Source organism: Mus pahari, chromosome 1 (genome assembly GCF_900095145.1).
Source record: "Mus pahari chromosome 1, PAHARI_EIJ_v1.1, whole genome shotgun sequence".
In the NCBI taxonomy this organism is placed as follows: Eukaryota; Metazoa; Chordata; class Mammalia; order Rodentia; family Muridae; genus Mus; species Mus pahari.
Window position 1 is genome coordinate 103,329,657 of NC_034590.1, and position 21,384 is coordinate 103,351,040.

General features: G+C 45.8%; 2 protein-coding genes across 2 annotated transcripts in view; one reads left to right on the plus strand and one right to left on the minus strand.

Annotated features, from left to right (window-relative positions):
• The window catches only part of Fank1 (fibronectin type III and ankyrin repeat domains 1), a 108,657-nt gene extending 98,478 nt beyond the window's left edge, over positions 1-10,179 (plus strand). The window contains exons 7-11 of the mRNA XM_021193822.1: positions 5,687-5,852; positions 8,547-8,690; positions 8,927-9,004; positions 9,099-9,143; positions 9,250-10,179. Coding sequence (XP_021049481.1) covers positions 5,687-5,852; positions 8,547-8,690; positions 8,927-9,004; positions 9,099-9,143; positions 9,250-9,312 — 496 coding nt within the window. The 3' untranslated portion in view covers positions 9,313-10,179. The remainder of the gene's footprint in view (positions 1-5,686; positions 5,853-8,546; positions 8,691-8,926; positions 9,005-9,098; positions 9,144-9,249) is intronic.
• A 1,635-nt stretch (positions 10,180-11,814) lies between these two features.
• The window catches only part of Adam12 (ADAM metallopeptidase domain 12), a 324,955-nt gene continuing 315,385 nt past the window's right edge, over positions 11,815-21,384 (minus strand). Inside the window, exons 22-23 of the mRNA XM_021194809.2 lie at positions 18,539-18,669; positions 11,815-16,512 (exon numbers count right to left, since the gene is read on the minus strand). Coding sequence (XP_021050468.1) covers positions 16,458-16,512; positions 18,539-18,669 — 186 coding nt within the window. The 3' untranslated portion in view covers positions 11,815-16,457. The remainder of the gene's footprint in view (positions 16,513-18,538; positions 18,670-21,384) is intronic.

Sequence of the window (21,384 nt, forward strand, 5' to 3'; positions counted from 1 at the left end):
AAGGAAAGTAGAAGACAGGCAAGAATCAAAAGAGAGCTGGGAACTGATTAATGAGAATATTTTCATGTTGCAAAAATCTTCATGATAAACCAATGTCCTGTACATCACAGAAAAGAGAAATAAAAATCAGACATTGGGAAGGGAAAGAATGACTACAGCAAGTATTTGAAAATGAAAAGAAAATGGTGCTTTTTGTCCCATAATAGATTGGATAATTGTGTTGGAATGTGTCTTAGTTAGGGTTTTACTGCTGTGAACAGACACCATGACCAAGGCAAGTCTTATAAAAACAACATTTAATTGGGGCTGGCTTACAGGTTCAGTTCATTATCATCAAGGTGAGAACATGACAGCATCTAGGCAGGCATGGCACAGGCAGAGCTGAGAGTTCTCTGTCTTCATCCAAAGGCTGCTAGTGGAAGAATGACTTCCAGGCAACTAGGGTGAGGGTCTTATGCACACACCCACAGTGACACACCTACCTACTCCAACCAGGTCACACCTATTCCAACAAGGCCACACCTACAAATGGTGCCACTCCCTGGTCCAAGAATATACAAACCATCACAGAATGGGTGCTTTTAGAGAAACCCAAAGTCACTAGAATCAACCCAAGAAGTGAAAAATCTAAATGAACACTATCGGTGTAAAAAATGAGAAAATGCATTCACGTGCTCCTTCCGTGGACGTTCTTGTGTGACTGTCTGACTGTGAGCTTCATATCGTATGTGTCAGTGCTAAGCTTGGAGTTTCTACAGCAGAGACAGGCTGGAAAGCTGCATAGAACATCGACATTGTTGTTAACATATGAGAAGGGCTGGATGCAGCTCAGTGCTTGTGTAGATGTGCAAATCCCTGGGTTCAATCCCCACTACTGGAAAAAAAATGGCGGCAGGTTCTTTGCATATTTGTAGGTACTTATATTTATAACCCCTTTTCTCCCGTCATAAAGGTAATTAGGAAGCTAAGGAAATTCCAGTTAGATGGTTTCCAACAAAATATCCTTCCTTAGTAGATTGAAGGTGAAAGGAGAAGTTGGTGCAACTTGACACCTTGTTAGTTAGAATCAGCATAGGTGTCTGTCAGCAGACGGACACATGGAGAAGTGTCTCACAGGAGAGATTTATTCAGCCATAAAGCACAATGAAGTGACACCTCCAGGGAAGTGGATGCAGCTAGGTACCATCAGATTAAGTGAAATAAGCCAGATTCTGACAAAGGTTGCATGATCTTTCATATTTGTGGATTCTCGGGTTAATACAGATGCATACAGTCATTTATGCATAAGTTACATGAAGGCAGAAGCAGGACAAAGCAGGGAAGAAGGGGGACAGTGAAGAGGGTGGAGGGCATGCGCTGGAGTATGTGGTGCATATTCAGGGTCTGCTTGAGGGGCTTTGTCCTTAAGAAACCCAACACTATATACAGTGGCCATGCAAGTGCTGGATAGCTTTATGTCAACCTGACACAAGCTAAAGCCATCTGAGAGGAGGAAGCCTCAATTAAGAACTTACCTCCATAAGACTGGGCTGCAGGCAAGCCTGTAGGTCATTTTCTTAATTAGTGATTGATGTGGGAGGGCCCAGCCCATTGTGGGTGGGGCTGTCCCTGAGCTGCTGGTTTTTGGTTCTACAAGAAAGTAGGCTTAGCAAGCCACAAGGAACAAGCTACTAAGCAGCACCCCTCTATGGCCTCTGCCCAGCTTCTGCCTCCAGGTTCCTGACCTGCTTGAGTGTTCTGCCTTCTGGCTTCCTTCAGTGAGGAACTAGTGCAGAGGTGTAAACCAAATAAACCCTTTCCTCCCTTGCTTATTTTTTGGTCATGGTGTTTTGTCACAGCAATAGAGACCCTAACTAAGACAATCCCTCATTTAAAAAAGTATTTTTTTTTTTTTTTTTTTTGGTATAGGGAACTTTCGGGATAGCATTTGAAATGTAAATAAAGAAAATAATAATAATAATAATAATAATAATAATAATAAAATGTTTTAAATAAAATAATCAAAACTTTAAAACAACAACAACAACAACAACAACAAAAGTATTTTATGGCTAGAGAGATGGGCCAGAGAGTAAAGAGCTCAACTCTTAGCACCTGTGTCAAATGCCAGCATGGGTGTGTGCACGTGGAGGCAGGACGGTGACTAGGATTAGTGGCTGCTAGCCTAGCTCCAGGTTCAGTGGGACATCCCTTCTCAAGGTGCTAGGGCAGGACTCCTGAGCATATACCGCACACAGACTCAGCCTTTGGGCAGTGCCTGGCACAGAAATAGCAGGAAGTGACAACACTTGTTATTTATTTAATTAGAGGGAGAGTGGGTTGGTCTCAGTGTATTACCCAAGCTGATCTGGGATTCACACTCCCTCTACCTTAGCCTCTGGAGGAGCTGGGATGGTAGGTGTGTGTGTGCTCCAACACCATACAAAATGGCTTTTTTGTTTTGTTTTGTTTTGTTTTTTAAGACAGGGTTTCTCTGTGTAGTCCTGGCTATCCTGGAACTCACTCTGTAGACCAGGCTGGCCTCGAACTCAGAAATCCACCTGCCTCTGCCTCCCGAGTGCTGGGATTAAAGGCGTGCCTTTATATATATCTGACAGTTCTCCAATGTCATTTCTTAGAACTGGTGTATCTTTCTGTGTTTGCAAAGAGCTGGGACCTGGGGTGCAGTGAGGGGCACAGACAGCAGAGAGCATGGTGTCAAACCCTAGTCCCTCAAGGACACAGTATGTCATCCTGCACAGCTAGCTGCCTCAGTAGGCTTCCTTGTGCAACCGTGGGGTTATTGTGGACAATAGATGGGTAAATACATTGCCATGTGTGATGCGGGGCCTGGCTCTCTGTGAATGTACCTTATATTTTATTTCATGATTGGATAGTATTTTAGGAGATATAGGTGTGATTCCTCCTGGCCTGCAGAATTCAAGAAAGACAACTACCAATGACTCGAAACTTAATAAGGAGGTTTACTGATGTGGCTGATACAGGGTGATTAAAAATCATCTAATCTGAAGGCCTTTCATTTTAGCACTTGGGGTGGCAGAGGCAGGAGAATCTCTGTGAGTTCTAGGCCAGCCAGGGCTAGATATTGAGACTATTTAAAAAAAGGTACTAACTGGTTAATATCTAAACACAGAGTAGAATAAATCCCCAAAGCCAAGAAACCCGATGGAACCATACATCCACAGACCTGTACTGAGAGGTCCAAAGATTTAAAAACTCAAGCTCTGTGCCGTACTTCAGAATGGCAAGACTGTGGTGCCATTTCCCACTTTTCTCAAATTAGCATATAGATTGAATGTAGCCTCAAATGGAGTTATTCTACGGAACCCGCCAAAACGATTGTAATTTATCTGAGAGAACAAATAGATGGTAATAGACACTAAAACGCTGTCAAAGACTATGGGGACAGATATTAAAATGCCTTAAGAGTTAAACTAATTAGAGAGGCTGGTTCTGTCTAAGAGATTGGAAACAGATAAACAGGGTAGACAGAACTTAATTTGGTGGCAGAGGCGCCACGAAACAGTGGAGAAGGTACTAGAAATAGGCTATTAGAAAAAATGAAAATAAAAAAGATCCCGGCAAACAGCAAAGCTCATGCCAAGTGCATGGTGGTGGTGGCAGGAGCTGGGAGGGGACAGAGAGGGCAATGAGTGCGTGCAGAGCTCAGACAGGCCGCAGCTGCTCACAGGGATTCCATTCTAGGCCCAGGGAGTGGCTAGAAGTGCAATTAAGACTTTGCAGTCAGGGCATCTTAGGGTGATAGAGGATTTGAGTTGTCCCAGTGTCCTTGTGTGGCCATGTAGGGATTGCTCTCTCCTACTGAGATGATCTTCTAACCTTTTAGAAATGATGGAAGAATAACAGGGAGAGCGTCTGTCCATGCTTTACCCAGCCCTAGCAGGTGCAGGCATTTGTCCTATTGTACACCTCTCCCCCACATACCCCCATGTGCTCCACAGTCACCTTCAGTGTGTACTCCTGGAGGTAAGGTCATCATCGTGGCCAAGCTGCCACCACACAAGCTGCCAAGTGTACACACTTGGGTACACCTCCCTGGTTCTCTGGTGTTATTGGCACTCAGTCTCCCGCTTGTCCTTCCAATGTCACTTTGTGGTAGGGACTGGGCAAGTCCTTGATGCAGTCTATGCTCCTACACTGTGCCTGGTGCTTCTGCCTCTCGGGCTTCCTTTTCTTTGTTGAGGACCTGCTCCCTCTCAGTTCTCTCCTCTTCTCTCCCTCCACTCTATGCTTTTCTCCATTCTCCCTTTAGACTCTCTTCCATTCTCCTTCCCTCCCCCTCCTCCTAGCAGTGACATCTGAGTGAACTCCCAGCATGCTGTGTTATAGGTCTCTCTCTCTTACCTTCCCCAGGAGTAGAGTAGCATCTGGCTTGCTCGCCTAATCCTGTATTTCCAGTAAACATGTTTTCATGGTAAGGCTGTAAGGGATTGGCTATTATAGGATGCCACCTTCATTAGGAACCTTGAGAGCTTGTGTTGTTTTTCTGGCTCTGCTGTGGAGGTCTATACAGGTAGCGATTCCAGGCTCGATTCTGGTGGGGGTGGGGGTGGTGAGATCTCTGTAGAGTTTTATTTTCCTCATGGCAACTAGAAAATAATCTATAGGGTAATATATTCATGTGCTGTGAATCATACATCAGTCCCCACTAACATCTTACAACTACCCTGGTGTGGTCCCTGCCCATCCCAGTTAACCAATTATGAGGTGCACAAAATAAGTGTATGATTCCATATTGATTGACAATCTACAAGGAGGAACTTCCCAGCAGCTGGAATGGATCAACCAGCCTTTGCTCTCTAAAGGAGAGTGGCAACATTTGAGCAATCTTGTTTTAGAGAAAGGAATTGGCTTAATAATAAATGCTGACAGTCTGACCCGTGGTCTCTTATCACTCTGTTTTGTGTATATTCTAGATTTTGTGGATATTTTAAAATCCAATAATTTATACTCACTTGTAGCCAATATTCATTTTCAAAGCACCTTTCTATTTTGTGTGTGTTTGTATGTACATATGTATGTATCTATCAATGCACATGTGCTGTGGTTCTCACATGGGGGTCAGAGGACAGCTTGCAGAAGTCTGTTCTCTCTTTCACTACGTGGCCTCTTGGGTTGAACTCAGGTCATTATGCTTTCCCTGCTGGGCCATCTTGCCAGCCCCCATACTTATTTTTCAAGATTAAAACATTATCCACACACCATAAAATGCACTGCTTTAAAATACATTTACACAGTTGCTCACCCATCGCCACCTTGGGGGCCAGTTTCATGACTCTAGAAATATACAGAATATATCCCCTCTCCCTTCCTAGCCCTGGACAGCCAGCAGCCTACTGTTGTGGCTTCCTCATTAGCCTCTCCCAGATGATTCATGCAAGTGGATCATGTGCTATGACTCTTTATGCCTGGCATCTTTTATTGATCATATTGTTTTAAGATTTTTCAGACTACAGACTTGACTTCCCTTTCGTGACTGACCTGGCATTTCATTGCATGGATTTGCCATTTTATCTATCAGTTGATGGGTATGTGTACATTTTATGTGAATAAAGTTTTTTCCCACTCAGATGACAAGTTTTTGGTTTACTGTGGGTGGATGAAATTCGGATCCAAGGTCAGCAGTGGGGCCTACAGTGGAGTCTGCTTCTTCTGTATGTTGCAGTCTCATGCTTGCATGCTATGCGGGGCACCTGGATGTTGTCAAATACCTCCGGAAACATGGAGCTTCTTGGGAGGCTCGAGACCTCGGAGGCTGCACAGCTCTGCACTGGGCTGCTGATGGAGGCCATTGCCCTGTGATTGACTGGATGATAAAGGACGGTTGTGAGGTATGACCTCCTTGCTTCCTGGTTAACCACACCACACTAGTCAGAACTTGAAACCATCTTCTGGGATCTGGAGGCAGGCAGACAGGTGGGCGGGGCAGGCAGGCCGGCTAGCCTGGTCACTTGCCCTGAGAAAAGCCAGACAGGAGTCTCCAGCTCAGGAGCTTGAAAGGCCTTGGAGGATCCCTGGGGAACTATGGTGACAGCCAGACTTTATCTCAAGCAAAGAAAGTGGGTGGAGCTCAGAGCTGACCCCATGTGTTTGTGCTGCTCTGTACCTTCAGTCATTGCTGGTGTCTGTTTAGTTGGTTACTGAAGCCTTACTAAGCATCGGCTACATGCAAGAGAGGCAGAGATGTGCACAGGGCTAGTAGCTTTCAAAGTTAGGTTGTTTTTATTCATGGGATTTCTCTGTCTCTGTCTCTGTCTCTCTGTCTTTCTCTCTCTGCACACATGTTTGATGTATACATGTTTATATGGATGTGTACACAGATGTATGTGTGGAGGCCAGAGGTTGTTGAGTTGGGTGTGATTACAGGTGGTAAGCGCTGGAAAGTTGAATCAATGGCCTCAAACTCCAAGCTTGGGAAAGTCTCATTTCCCAGAAGCTGTCAGTAACTACATCTAGTCCACCTCAGGTGTGAGTGAGAGAAAACAGGCCTCCTGCCCGGGCTCTCACTGGCTCCTGCCGTTGTAACCAAAAAGCCGATTTACCCCAAAGGAAAAAAATCCCAGGAAGTTAGAGAATTCCAGGTGCCATATCCCTTGTTTCTTTATGCCTGAGAGACATTTGCAAGAAGTCAGAAGGCTGGTCTCAGTGAGAGAGCTCTATGTGGCAGGGTGGCCACAATGCCCTGTATACTTTACTTGAGTCTGTAGTGATAACAATCTGAGGGTTTCTGGGAAAGGAAAGGGGTTCTTAGGCAGGCAGGTTCTTTGATATAAACATTTAAGTGCTGGAATTTTGAAGTGTGGGTGTTCTGGGCTTCAGGTATACAACCCTGTTACCTTCAGGTAACCAACCATGTGGGTTAAATCCCACTTTCGTGTAGCCCAGGAGGCATGTGTAGAGGACAGACCTGCATGCATGAGTCCTCTGGAGACAGCCATGAATACAGCTGGCTAGTGAGAATGGATGACAGCAGCCCAGTCAGTCTCCATGCGGTTGCAGATTGCTGACCTGGCATTTTGGAACACGAAGGGAAAGATTGAGAACCAGGCAGAACTACCCCCTCTTCCAAGGCGTGAGGATTTCATGCTGAGGGGGACATGAAGCCATTAACCATTAACAGGGAGCCTTTTGTATAGTGATGGGCTAGGTGACCCTAGGAAAGGTCCTGGACCCCTGAGGTGGGACTGGTCATTTCTAAATGAGGAATAGAAACGCATACCTACTCCTCACCCCAGGACCAGACAGGAAACGTGTGCGGGTGCTTTGGAGACTCTCTTGTTAAGGCAGGTGGTTATTTTATTGTTATTCAAACGTTGCTCATAGTTGGCCATTTCTGAGAAGGATCGATGAGATAGGATCCATCAGTCTCATACATCTGAACATCGAGAGCACCCCCAGCCCCTCATGGCTGATCATCTTTGAGGAATGCATTCTGTAGCTCTCTCTCTCTCTCTCTCTCTCTCTCTCTCTCTCTCTCTCTCTCTCTCTCTCGGTATGTGCATGTGCATACCCCCATACTCCACACTCTCTCATAGCCATCTTTACTCTTCTTGGTTTGGTTAGGAATACCCTAGAATTTGGTGCCAGTTATGTCTTTTTATTCCATACTTTTTCTTTTGGAAGAAGACATTGAAAGAGTTGGTTATAAACCAGGTTTTGGGTGTTGGCTATCTGACAGCTGGACATACTATGTTTTGGAGCTAGCACTGGGCATGAATGCCCTTAGTTAGTTTGTGATAGCTCTGGCCTCCCTGCCTGAGATGCGAACCTTGTGAAGTACAAAGGTGTATACTCTTATCATTGTGACCTTGTTCCAGGCAAGATTTAAAGCAATGTGAAAGATACAGCAGTTGAAGAAAAGTACTAGTCCTGAGCCAGGTGTGGTGGCTCATGCCTTCAATCCCAACCGTAGAAAGGCAGGTAGATTTCTGTGACTTTGAGGCTGCCTGCTCTACCCCATAGCAAAGCCCCATCTCAAATTAAGGAAAAAAAAAAAAAGAAAAAGAAAAGAAAGTAATCATTTAAAATTATAGTCGGAGACTTGAGAGATGTCTCAGAGGTTAAGAGCCCTTGGCTGCTTTTCCAGAGGACGTGGGTTTGATTCCTAGCACCCACATGGTGGCTCACAACCAGGGATTGTGTTGCCCTCTCCTGGCCACTGTGGACACTGCATGCACATGGCGCCCACGTACAAAATCAAAGGAAATCTTTAGAAGAGTTTAAACACTACAGCTAAGGAGAGCAGGGCCAGCATGAGGAGGAGGTGTTGGTCCCTTCCTGCCCCTCCTCATCCCATTTTTAGCATTTCCATTTAGCAGACCAGTATGGCAGCGAGCAGTGGGATCTCTCAGGGGACCTCCTGGGAGACTCAGCAACCCCTGCCCCGGACATGGACATGAACTCAGCTCACTCACCACAGGTCTAGGAAATGAGGGGGTCTAGAGAAGCGCGCACATCTCTCTGTCTGCCCAGCAATGCCACGGGAAAGTGGTTGGACTGAGGTAGGTGTCTCTCTGGCAACATAGGTAGATGTTGTAGACACAGGTTCAGGATGGACGCCACTCATGAGAGTCTCCGCTGTGACAGGAAGCCAGAAGGTGGCCTCACTCCTCATCGAGGCTGGGGCTGACGTGAACGTCAAGGACAAAGATGGAAAGACGCCTCTCATGGTACACGGTTCTCCCTGGGTCTCAGTTTTTGTTACCGCTACACGTGGCTTGAGAGTTGAGCAGCTTGTATCTGAGCCCTGGGTTTGCTTATGTAGTGTGTCTTAGCCATTAATAAGTGGGGGAGGTCATTACAGTCCCTATATGTTTGAAATGGGGTGTATCATGTTGCCCATGCTGGCCTTGACCTCACTGGAGGGGAACAAGGCCGGAGGAGACATCAACGCTTCTGTTTCCAGGTCGCTGTCTTAAACAATCACGAACAGTTAGTTCAGCTACTTCTTGAGAAAGGGGCAGATGCAACTGTGAAAAATGAGGTAACATTCACTGGGGTCCTTCAAGAAGAAAGCGTGTATGAGAATTGCACACTCTAATCTGTGATCAAATTAAGGAAGTTGTGTTTCCTTCCAGTTTGGCAAAGGTGTCCTAGAAATGGCCAGAGTTTTTGACAGACAGGTGAGGCCTCCCCTCCCGCCTATCAAAACTGATTTTGTAGTTCTTTCAGACTCACAGGCCTGCCAGAACCTTGACGGACATCTACTTGTTTGTTGCATTTTTCTAGAATGTACTTTCCTTACTGGAAGAAAAGAAAAAAAAGATGCCAAGGAAGTCTTCTGTCCACTGAGCAGTGCTACCCATCGGAGAGACCGACCTGAGAGAACAGCCAACTGTGACCACTGGCTGAACACGTGACGTGCGGCATCTCTGAGGACGAGATGTTTATTTATTTAGTTGAAGATTCACAGTGACTTTTATGTAATGGGCAACTCTTCCCACATTGAAATACATCTTTTTACCTAAGCATGTTCATATGTGGTCTCATCACTGGGCCTCCATAGAACAGGAATGTTTTCTTGCCCTGTGCCTTTTGCAGTTAGACACAAAACCAAATATTTACGCATCGGTGCTACATTAACGAGAGCGCATGGGTCCCCACTCCTGTCCCCCCTTCCCCTTAGTTGTCCTCGGGATGCTCCAGGCCTCCTGGCACCGTCCACTCATGTGTTTCTTATTACCTTTCCCACCCCGCTGCAGGCCAGGCTGCTGTTGCCTCCTGCAGCGGGGCTCCTCCTAAGCACCCAGGAGTTTCCTCTTAGGCTCTTGGCCTCACATCAAAGCCTAGAATGCATATCTGCAGACTGGCGCTGTTCTGTTTGCAGTGTTTAGTTGAAGGACAGTGCTGGGAGGGCAGGTCCATCAGTTCATGTGTTTGCACATGCTCTTTCACCTCTGTGGTGAAAGGACTCAGCCCTTGGACAGACTCACCATTGATTAGTGTATTACATTGAGAACAGATAAAATTTTTGAGGCAAATTGTATAGTTGTAGACAAAGAGGGGTTAACCGCCACCAAGACTGTCAGTTAAGAGCCCAAAGATAGAAATGTGGGAAGTTTTAGCTGGACCAAGCTTAAACATCAGCAGAAACATGTGCATCTTGTGTCTCCAGGGACAAACTGGTTCATTTAGCCTTCTAATAAAGCAACTAGAAAAGCTCTCACAGGAGTGGACTCTTATTTAAAAACAAAAACAAAAACAAAAACCACAAAAAGCAGACTAGGGAAGGCCCATGAAAAGGTAACCAGGGTTCAGCACTGGGGAAGCTGCCGAGAAAACAGCCACACACTGACTCAGATGTGGCCAGTTTTCAGCTCTGCCCTGCAGGCTTCACAGAACACCCCCCACCCCGGGGGACTTGAACTGTGGCAGTACCATGGGCATGTCACCTTTCCTCTAGGGGCTATCCCTCTCGTGCTTTGTTCGTGATCAGCATCCACTTCACCATCTTCTCTGGGTCTGGTGCTGATGGTACCCACCAGCCCCTGTATGCAAGGAGGGTCCCTCAGATCCTGCTCGTGAGCATAACGCTTGATAACACTGTCCACTGTCTTGGGTCTTCGTGTTCAAAGGCTACATGTATTTCCTGTCCCATTTGTCTAATGATTAGAAGGCAATTTATACCCTGTTCACTCTCCCCCTACCCCCAGTAACTCATGATTCTGTTTTTCGAACTCATTAAATTTCGTGCTTTATTTTTTACAAATTTATTTTTTATACAAGTTTTTTTGTTTTCCTTTTATAGATATTGAGATCACTTATTATCACCCTTTCATTTAGCAGTCTGTATATTTGAGCTTCTGAATTCCCTCCCTTCCCTGCCCCGGGGGCTGCTTTTGTTGTAGTATCATAAGGGTTTCTTTTACTGAACCTTTGAGTTCACAGATGCAGTGGGGTCACCTGCTAACCACCTTTGTAGGATCTCTTCAGATTCTCTGAACTGGACATCAGAGACAGGGCAGAGGGATGAATTTGATCAAGGATAACAGGTAAATGCTTCTAATTCTGGGAGGTTGATAAACAGTGCACAGTATACATCACTTCCAGAGTTAGAGTTGCTGTTGTCCAGGTGGCTGAAGAGTTGCTATATTTCTAGGACACACATTTTAAAAAAAATTATTCTTTGATCCTGAGAGGCAGTAGGGCAGAGGTCAGATTCTGTGCATTTGGAATACCTGTTTGCTGTGTGTCTAGTCGATTGGTCAGTCACCCAGTGATATCACAAAACCTACTTGCTCTGTTTTGGGTTAATTGATAAGGACAAAGATTTCTTTTCTTTTTCTTTTTTCTTTTTTGCTATAATTTTGAATACACACACACACACACACATACACACACACACACATTTTTTTCCCTGCAGTTTAATGAAGTTGGATGCTATTTTAAAAATGTGTATTACATTTAGATTTTCTTTGCTGTGAATCGGATAGTGTTATGATTGATTACTTTTTGAACTTTTCTATAAATGATATGCATTGTAAAATTATTCTGATAGGTTATGAATTCACATTGTTCAAAATGGCATCAGGTTCCCCCACTGTCTCACCCATGCTGTGTACTGACCAGCTTTTCTTCCCGCTCTGTTCCCAGTATTGACAGCACACATACCTTGGCCTCTTAACACTTCTCTTCAGTTGCCTGTGTAATACTCCAAGATGCTTTTACTCTTGTAAGTGAATGAGTACAAGACTTTCCTCTTAATTTTGCATCAATAACATTCTGGATAACACACCCAAAGTTTATCTGTTTACTGTTTATTGGATATAATACTCTTAACAATGACATTTTCTACTGAACTCGGAGGCTGTGTTTACCTGTAGATCCCCCATATGAGAAATGCGTACAAAAATAACAGCATGTAACATACAAACATGAAAACATGAGCTAACCAAAGCGCCATCCGTGGACAAAGCCCTGCAGAATGGCCGTGCCGGTTAATTGAGATGTAACATTAGTCAGAACAGAGCTAAGCAGTCTGTGGCCAGTTCAGGTTGTGTTGTTTGTTGCCACAAATATTCAGATGACCGGCTATCCCAAGCACTACCAGGTTGCTTTGATGGGAGGACTGTTAATTGTGTTTCTAGTCTCATGAGATTTGTGTGCTTTCTGACCATTGCCTTATGAAGTACCAGCACACAGGCCAGTGGACATAAACCAGCCTCTGACCTGTTTATAAAGAAAGTCAGATGACATTGGCTCTATCTCGATTTCAGTGTGCTAAATTAGGGGCCAAAATGTTACTTTCTTGGAGAATTTCAGATAGCACAGAACATGATGTATGGTATAGAAAGGTAGGCAGGTGGTAGGGCTTTCAACTTGCAGGGGCCAAATCTTCCCAGGTTGAAAATGATTCCTGAGTGTTAGACCTCCCGGAGATCTCTGTCCATACTGAGCATTCTAACAATTCCACACTCAACATTTTCCCTTCCTAGTTTCTCTTATATGAGAAAAGTGGTTTGATAATAAACTTATTACTACTCCTAATGTAAGTGTGTGTGTGTGTGTGTGTGTGTGTGTATGTGTGTGTGAATGAAAGTATTTATGTTTGTATGTATGTTCTCCACAAAAGGCATGGAAATGGTACATTCATATGTGTGCCCATGTCTCCTGCATGATCTGAGCATGGGGCTCACAGATCCCAGAGCTTTACTTAACTCATCGGAGTTTCAAAGCAATAGGTACCATTGGGAAATTCAGATTGCATCAAAAGCATTTTGTAATTAGTGCTAACTTGATTTTCTATGGCCATCTTCACCTTGTAATTAGAACAAGGCAGTGGGAGGGAGGTCACTGTGGTTGATATGCTGTGGGATAGATTCAAGGTGTGTGTGTGTGTGTGTGTGTGTGTGTGTGTGTGTGTGTGTGTGTGTGGTTGCTCTGTGCTATGGTCCTGGTGAAGGTGAACCTTGAAGGTTAGTAGTTACCACATTGGCTTGAAGTAGTAACAAAGGTAAAGATTTGTCTCTCTTGGATGAGAGAGGTTTTGGCATGGGGTCTGGTCAGAGTAAGGCACTTGTGATTGGCAGGAGTGAAAGGCAAATCGGTACCCATGTTTTTCTGTGTCCTTGGCGTAATGGAGCCACTGCCGAGTTGTGTAAAGGAACTAGGAGTGTAGAGGGTCTGGCTTCCAGTATGAGTGGAAGGAAAAGAAAAAAATGGCCTCTGTGATACCCTTTCACTTGTCATAGTGCTCACAAAGCAGTTCTTGGGACTGCTGGGACCATTGGTGTTTCTTAGTCTGGGTCATTTGTGTATGGCTTAGGCCATCTGGAAACTGAGAGGGAGGACTGTAGACAGTGTCCTCTGGCTGGGGCCTGATAGAAGGGAATTAAAACATGAAGCGGGCCTCAGAGGAAAGAGCTGCAAGTGGCTGGGCACCCTATTGCCCAGCCATCGTCCTCCCGGTTGTCGGGTGTCTCTGGCTCAGAGTGCTCAGTAAACATCTGCTGAGAGGCAGGAGGATTCTTAGGCCTTCTTGTTGGCCCAGCTCCAGCCTCTTTGTAGCACCATGGGGATCACAGGCTCCTAAGAACATTCACACAGATCAGGGTTTGGCAGTTCTTCGAGAGTGCATTGATGGCTTGTATTGATTTGTTGGAGAACAATGACCCATAGCTTCAGCCTGAGAGTTCCTAATAAAGTTAAGAAGGCATAAAAATGTCTCCTCAGAGACCAGTCAGGAGGATTTCTTCCCGTAGAATTTAATTTGTTGCTTGTGTGGTTTCTGTGATGTCATCCCATATGTGTAACCTGGAAACACTCACAGGGAGCGCAAACTCGGCATGCATATTTTGAAATGGAAAACTGCATTGTTGCTCTCCATGTGCTGGGAAAACAGACTCAGGACTATTGTAGGTCCGAGACCAGCTTTTAAGGGGCATGCCTGCAAGGTTTGCCTCCCACTTGCCTGTGAAGTGGGGTCACATAACCTATAACTATTCCTCAGTGCAGGGAAGAAAGGAGAACGTTCAGCCACGCCTCCTGGCTAGGCTCTTGACCGGCTGTACTTTCTCAGGGATGGTCTCCCATGACTCAACCAACTTTAGTCATACCTCTAGTGTGTATAAGCATAAGATGGACTGCAACTGACCTGTGTCAGTTTTGATGTCTGTCATTTGAAGGATGGAGAAAGGGAGAGACTACTCCCTGTCGAGGAACCCCCTTGCGGGTCATTGGTTCCCAATTTTGTTAAAATTGAAGTTACTGCTAAATATGGTTTAATTGACAACTACTGTATCTTAGAGGAATTCCTTTAGTAACACAGTCTGTCCTATAAGGGAATATCAGGATTACATTATGTTCTTATTCAGAAATGAATGCGTGGCTCTGTAAAAGCAAGCAGCCCACACTGCACAGCTGGTAAGGCACCATCGGCATCCTTAGTGGCCACTGGGGAGATGGCAGAAGATCACGGCTCCAACTTCCTCTAAACCAAACTCTCTCTGGTCCTCGCAAACCAAAGCTCTTCTGTTGTCTTTGTGTGTTCCTAGCCTCCCCATCACTGCCACCCGGAGGAGGGGCTCACACGCTTTAGCTGAGGCTTTGTGTGTCTCACAAGACAACGCTCACACAACTTTGTAAGCCTTTACAGTTGTGGACTCCCCAATGCCGTATCAGTTACAGAAATTTGTATGCATCTCAGCCGCAGCAATATTGTCTCTGTGCCACAAAAAGGGGCATGTCATAAGAGTTGTTCTTTTATGTATCTGTGACGTGGATTTATTTACGCTTCCCAATGCTGAGTACAGTTTTGGATTCTAGAAAGCAAACCAAATTCCTTATCTGTATTTTCCCTTCTGCTTCAAGGCACAGGCCAGCCATCAGTGTTAGTTACCCTTCCAAAGAAGCCTTGATCTTAAAGCAGTCAGATGAGGTACAGAACTGCTGTCAATTACCTTCTGACGTGAATGCTAGTCATCCTGCACCCCATCTGGAGGCAGGGAAGGCCTCTGGCATTTTGCCTTACATTATATATATATATTTAAATATATATCTTTCATGCCATTGGGTTGAGGCATCTTGAAGATCTGCTTCTGAAGGTAGCTTTCCAGTCACACACTGAAAGAGCAGAGGTAAAGAGTTGCCTGGCTGAGTTTGCCTTTCGTGAGCAAACTCAGTATTAGGAAACTGATTGCCTTGCTGTCTTATTCATTAATAGGTATGTTCAGGGTGTGAGAAAGAGTGAGTCTCTATGCTGAAGAAATTAGGATGCCTTAAAGAGAACACACAGGTGACTTCGGGTGCTTTGTCCAATGGCTACTACTAAGGATACCAGACTTAGGCTGTGCCATGAGAAGAGCATTCCATGTGGTTCTAGCTTTTGCAAGCATATGGATTCTGCCTAATTTTTAATAAGTTGAGCCTTGCAGTAAAAAGGAGATTTCTATCTCCAGAGTTGATCGACTAGATCTGGTTACTAGTTCACATCTGAAAATGGTTATGGTCCCAGAGAAAGCCTCCTCTATCTGCCAGAACACAGGGTCATTGTATTACAGTCGAGAAGACAATGTGGTAATTTGCTTAGCTCTAAATGGGCAGGAGACAGAGGTCTGCAGTGCCCAGGCAGTGGCTTTCTTGTAGAAACACCACTGTTCCCAATGTAAACAACATGCCATGCCAGCTCGAACTCTGCAAAGGGCAGCCAGAGAGAAGCCCCTGCCGGCGCTCAAAGCAGAGCCTTGTGCAGCACCTCAGCCATCCTTGCTCCCTAGAGGTGCTCATGGCTGCTCAACTCAAGGTCAGATGTTTGCCCAGATTAGGATTCCGGTCTCTGTCCTGGTCTAATCACACCCCAAACCTTCTTTTCAGTACCCCAGGTTCTCTCCAAAGCTGCTGGCTACAAAGCAGATCCTACTTGTTGTCTGAGAGCCTCAGGGTGCAGGACCTGCATGCAGCGGCCCTAAGACCTTCCTGAAGGCCTTGGCTACAACCCAAGATAGGAATTCCAAAAAATAAAAGATAAAATGAAAGCAAACAAAGAAAACCCATGCCAGGTTCTCCCTGGGGTGTCCTGAGCTGTGCATCTGGTACCATAACAGCCTTGGGAAGGTGGAGAGCTGTTTTCCGATAAGGCCTTGAACAGAAAGTAAACATCTCATCTTAGGTCCCATCAAGCAGGGTATTTCAAGTCCTCCAGAAAAACAAAAGCATGAGGAGCCTTCCTTCTGTAGAAAAGCCCTGTGATGGTACAAATGCCTGCTACGGCGCCCTGCGCAGTAATAGACACTCTGCATAAATTAATAACTTACAAGTTCCTGAGCAAGTACACAAAGCACCAGAGCACAGCACCGATGGCAGCGACTCCAGGGTCCGGAGAGAATGGTGTTTTCAACACGTTAGAAACTCTGAAAGTTGGTACAACGACAACTCCGATGGAGTCGAAGATAGTGCAAACTTCTGTCTTCACTGTTGAGGACCGGTCTGGGCTGGGCTTCTCACTTGATGTAGGCATTGTGGGAGGGTCTGGGCACTTGATGCTTAGGGGCAGGTCTGGATGGAGAGCAAGCCAGAGAGGGGAAAACAAGACTGCAGTTAGACTTCAGAAGCCATTGTGTAGACAGGTTCCAAGGCCTGACCTTGGAAGAAGGCTGCTCCTGCACACTGGTGTGTCTCCCACAGATTCCCCACTTGAGGGTGGAGGCCAGGTTAGCTTCTGGGATGGGGGGAGGGATGCTGATCTTATGAAGGACCTTCCTGCAGAACTCCCAGTAACCTACCACAGTCTACTACCCCTCTCTGGAACTACGCCTCCCATCCATGAGTTGAATCTAGAACAGCACCATTCGGCAGAAAAAATGGATATGAATAGCTCAGGTAATTCTAAGTTTTTAGACCTATTTATCTGGATGTCTCTGTACATGAGTACAGATGCCAGTGGGGGCCAGAAGTGGGTGTTTCTGACCTCTCTGGAGACGGAGTTACAGATAGTTTGTGAATGACCCAAGGTGAGCGCTGGACACTGAACCCGGGTCCCTCTAGAAGAACAAGCAAGTGCTCCTAAGCGCTGAGCCATCTCTCCAGTCTCAGATTCTATGTTACTCACAGCCACGTGATATAGGTGAACTCAGTTTTATCACTAAATTTCATTCAGCCCTCTTCAACATCTCAGTATGCGATCTGCATAAAGTGCTGAAGGCATCAACAGGGGCGGAGTCAAGTGTTCAAAACCTGGCTCGAGTTTATTCACACTTTTGTATATTTCTATTTTATTTTTAACCAGCTCCGACATGCCTAGTGGCTACAGGATCACACTGCACGGCTCGAGAGATGGGGAGCCAGGCTGACATCAGTAGAGGTTAAGACAGGGTGCTACTTGGGGGCATTATGAAAAGGAGTGCTCCCCTGCCTGCCCCATTAGGTCCATGTGGCGTTTTAATCTAGTAGAATATCAGAAGTAACTGAAATGCTATGCAAAATATTTGTACAGTGCACTGCATTTCTACAGTGGTGGACTAGACTGTTCTCCTAACCCTTTGACTAGCATTATCTCTGAGATTTATGAGGTAGTCATTTCTTTCCTAGGCCAACATTCTTCCCATGAGCCATAATGACTCACTGCTGTGTGCCTTCCCCTGCAGAGATAGGAGTTACTGAGCATGTCTCCTGGCCAACAGTCAGTACCTTTGGTTCTCTGGTGCTCAAAGAGCTCACAGCCTGCTAAAGGGCATGTGAGTCAGGCAGGTAGGCTGTGGGTTAAACTGTCTGCGACCCAGGCACGGTGTCTCACACCTATGATCCCAATGTAAGGAGAGGGAAGGATCGGGAGGTTCAGGTCAGCCTGGGCTACTAGAGAGACCAAGGCTCGGGGTATGCAAGGTGGGTGATGGGCGAGCACCCAGCATGCCATGGTTTCCACAACAGAGATACCTGGTGCGGAAAAACCCCAGCAGCAAGTACCTCAGAGCAATGTTTTGAGTCTTTATCACCCTTTTCTAAAATGCAAGTTGATGTGCTTTAATAGTTAACGTTGGCTAAGTTGCAAAGGCACGAGCCAGCTTCAGTTATAGCTGTGGGTAACCTCTCCCCAAGTAAGTAGAGTTTGGACTGCATCTGCCTCATCCCCTGTGGGAGAGGGTGGAGATGCTTGCAGCTGGAGATAGCCTGCACGGGTTACTCAGCTGTAGAGAAGTCCCTGGGGCTCCAGCTACTGAGCAGCTGCTTAGCCCTCGTTTCTTTATAATCTCCCACCCTGAACTAGTGTCCCAGCCATGGACTAGGCAGAGAAGGTCTGGGTGAGGGTGTTGGAGGTTCAACCTTCCAACAGATACAATATTTTGTTTACTGCCTGTTGGAGACCAGCATGGGCCCTTGTCAGCAGCTTTCCTGGGTCATCTTCATCCTGCTGTGATCTTGGTAAGTGAACCATTGCACAGCTATAGTTTGCAGCGAAGGCTTCCTGGTTATTTCTACCCTCATCTCCCACCATTCTCATGTCAGGGCAGGTAGGAAGCATGGCTCAACACCTGATAACCAGTATGGTTACTCCAGCTACCCTATACCATTAGATGATACCCACCTGATGGGGGCTGGGCGGTGCCCAGGTTCCTGCTGCCCTGGGGTTCTCACCAAGGCACTAGTGAGCCGAGAAGTCCTGCTCAGTGGATCAGCAGGCAGAGGCTTCTGAGGAGGACTGGGTTTTCGGGTGCCCTACAACAGAAAACAGGTCACATGTGTCTCAGCTCTGTGGCCAGAGCTGGGTCCTGGGACCCAGAAGACTTCTGGAAGGCAGTGCACGCAACTGCACAACCCTAGTTTCATCTTGGGTGTATAACCTGCCTACAGTATGAGGTAGTGTCTATCTTTAGTGTTCTTGGGATTTTTTTCTGTAACATTGAAAAGAATCACATAGGTACATTCAAATGTGGGTCATCTGACCCCACAGGTCTTAGGGGTACAGTGGACAGTCTGGTTCTCTCCCAGTGTCCATAGGGGGTGGATATAAATCTACCCATGGCTTCAGAAAATTTCCAGTTTCTAAATACTGGTACAATTGTGGATGCATAGGACCCACAAGGCAGCTGTCCTCCTCTTGGTTTAAAGATCTGGAAAGAGAGAGTTGGATTGCTTTGCAGAACATGCTGTAGCTTTTCTACCAGAACACTTGTTAGAATTTGTGGGAAGAAACCATGCAGTGGCTCACAGGACAGGTAAGGATCTGTGAAGATATTACGAGTGATGTAGTGGCCACTGGCCACAGGGGCAGAGTGATAATTTGGGGGATATTTTACATTGAGTTACATCCAAAGGCCACTGATCTGGGACTCACACAAGTCTACCTGTCTGGAAAATGGAGTAAGCTATCTTAAATAAAAGAACACATAAAATGTTACCAGCACAGATAATTATTATACCAGCAGTTACTCATGTGTCAGCTTTGAATGCTTAATGGAAATATGAGAAACCCCAAGCCCTCGTGGGGTACCTGCCTAGCTGCCCCTGGAGAGCACCAGTCAGTAAGCATTGTACATACTGTCCTGGGGCCCTTGATAGGTCTGGTCAGCATGCTGCTTTCCACTCGTGGCCTCAACACTGCAGGGAAAGGACTCCGAGGAGAGTTAGAATCTCCCACAGCACAGGGTGGTGTGTCCTGGTAACTAAGTGAGCTGATACACATTCATGACTAGGCAGGGTGAGGCACACTTGTAGTGCCAGCCATTGGGGTTATACAGCAAAAACACATCTGAAGAGTTACACAAGACCTGCACTGTCTTAGGACTAGGCAGACCACATGTCTAGTAACACTCAAATGTCACTTCAAACCCTTGTGATGTTTTCACAGTGCTTGTACTAAGATCATGGTCTCCTGAGCCACAGAGTGCAGCTCAGAGGTTGCAATACCAGATTCACTGTCCATCAGCTCTCTGCAAAGCTAAGGGGCCACTACTGAAGTCGATTAAACCACAGCTACGTGGGAGATGTACCAGGAACAAACAGCAGACAGATTGGGCTCAGAGAGAGCCACTGGACAGGGCACAGAGAGACAGGTGACATTGGACAGGGGCCAGACAGACAGGTGACATGTCTGCATCAGATTTCATCAAAGGAAACACAAGGAGGCTCTAGAGTATAGACAAACACCTTAGGTAGGAATAAAGACCACACCGGCGATTCACACTCAGGCCTGAGCTTTTGAGCTTGTGAGCATGTACAGAGATAACAGGCTCCCTCAACCCTGCAACCCCTACCAGGGGTGGTATGAGGACTGATACAGAAAAGCTCTTGCCCAGGGCCTGGCATGCAGTCGCCATGAATAAGAGTTGCTAGCTCTGATTGACAAGGAGCCCTGGGTAATGAAGGTCACACAAAAATCAAGCGCCATTTCTCATCATAAAACAAAAAACTATGAGCACAATATCCATGTGTAATGTAAAAATGAAAGCACACACTCGGCATGAGGAGACTCAGCTTATGAAGTTGTTCCTTACAAAGCAATACTAATTTTGCTGTTAAATATGACTAAGTATCCAGTTCCCGTAGTAAAGATAACACCAGGGTTTTATTGCTGTGCAGACAAAAAGGCAAGGTAAATGACACAGTCTGTCTTAATGCATCTGGATTTATCCTGGCAACATAGAGGATAATTATGGCTTGCCTGAGATATTCCTGTTCATCACGTTCTCTCAGATGGCTCTCAGCTTTGGGGACAAATGGCATGCTCGCCCCAGTGATAAATCTCCAAACATCCAAGATGCTGATGGAAGTACTCAAGCCCTGAGAACAGCAAAGGTCCTCCCATCTGTCCTCTGTTACTATGGTCAGGACATGGAATAGGTGGTTTGCATCTGAGGTGTGGCTTTGGTAAAATGTAGCCTCCTCTGTAGGAGCTAACAAAGGAGCTTCTATTGGCATGTTTTTCTTTAGTCTGTTTGTTTATTTATTTATTTATTTATTTATAGGAGGATCAAATTTGCATTTTTCAACCTTATTTTTTATTAGATATTTTCTTCATTTACATTTCAAATACTATCCCGAAAGTCCCCTATACCCTTCCCCCGCCATGTTCCCCAACCCACCTACTCCCGCTTCCTGGCCCTGGCATTTCCCTGTACTGGGGCATATAATCTTCGCAAGACCAAGGGCCTTTCCTCCCATTGATGGCCAACTAGGCCAAACTCTGCTACATATTCAACTAGAGACAAAAGCTCTGGGGGGGGGGTACTGGTTAGTTCATATTGTTCCTTCTATAGGGTTGCAGACCCCTTTAGCTCCTTGGGTACTTTCTCTAGCTCCTTCATTGGGGGCCCTGTGTTCCATCCAATAGATGACTGTGAGCATCCATTTCTGTATTTGCCAGCACTGGCATAGCCTCACAAGAGACAGCTATATCAGAGTCCTGTCAGCAAAATCTTGCTGGAATATGCA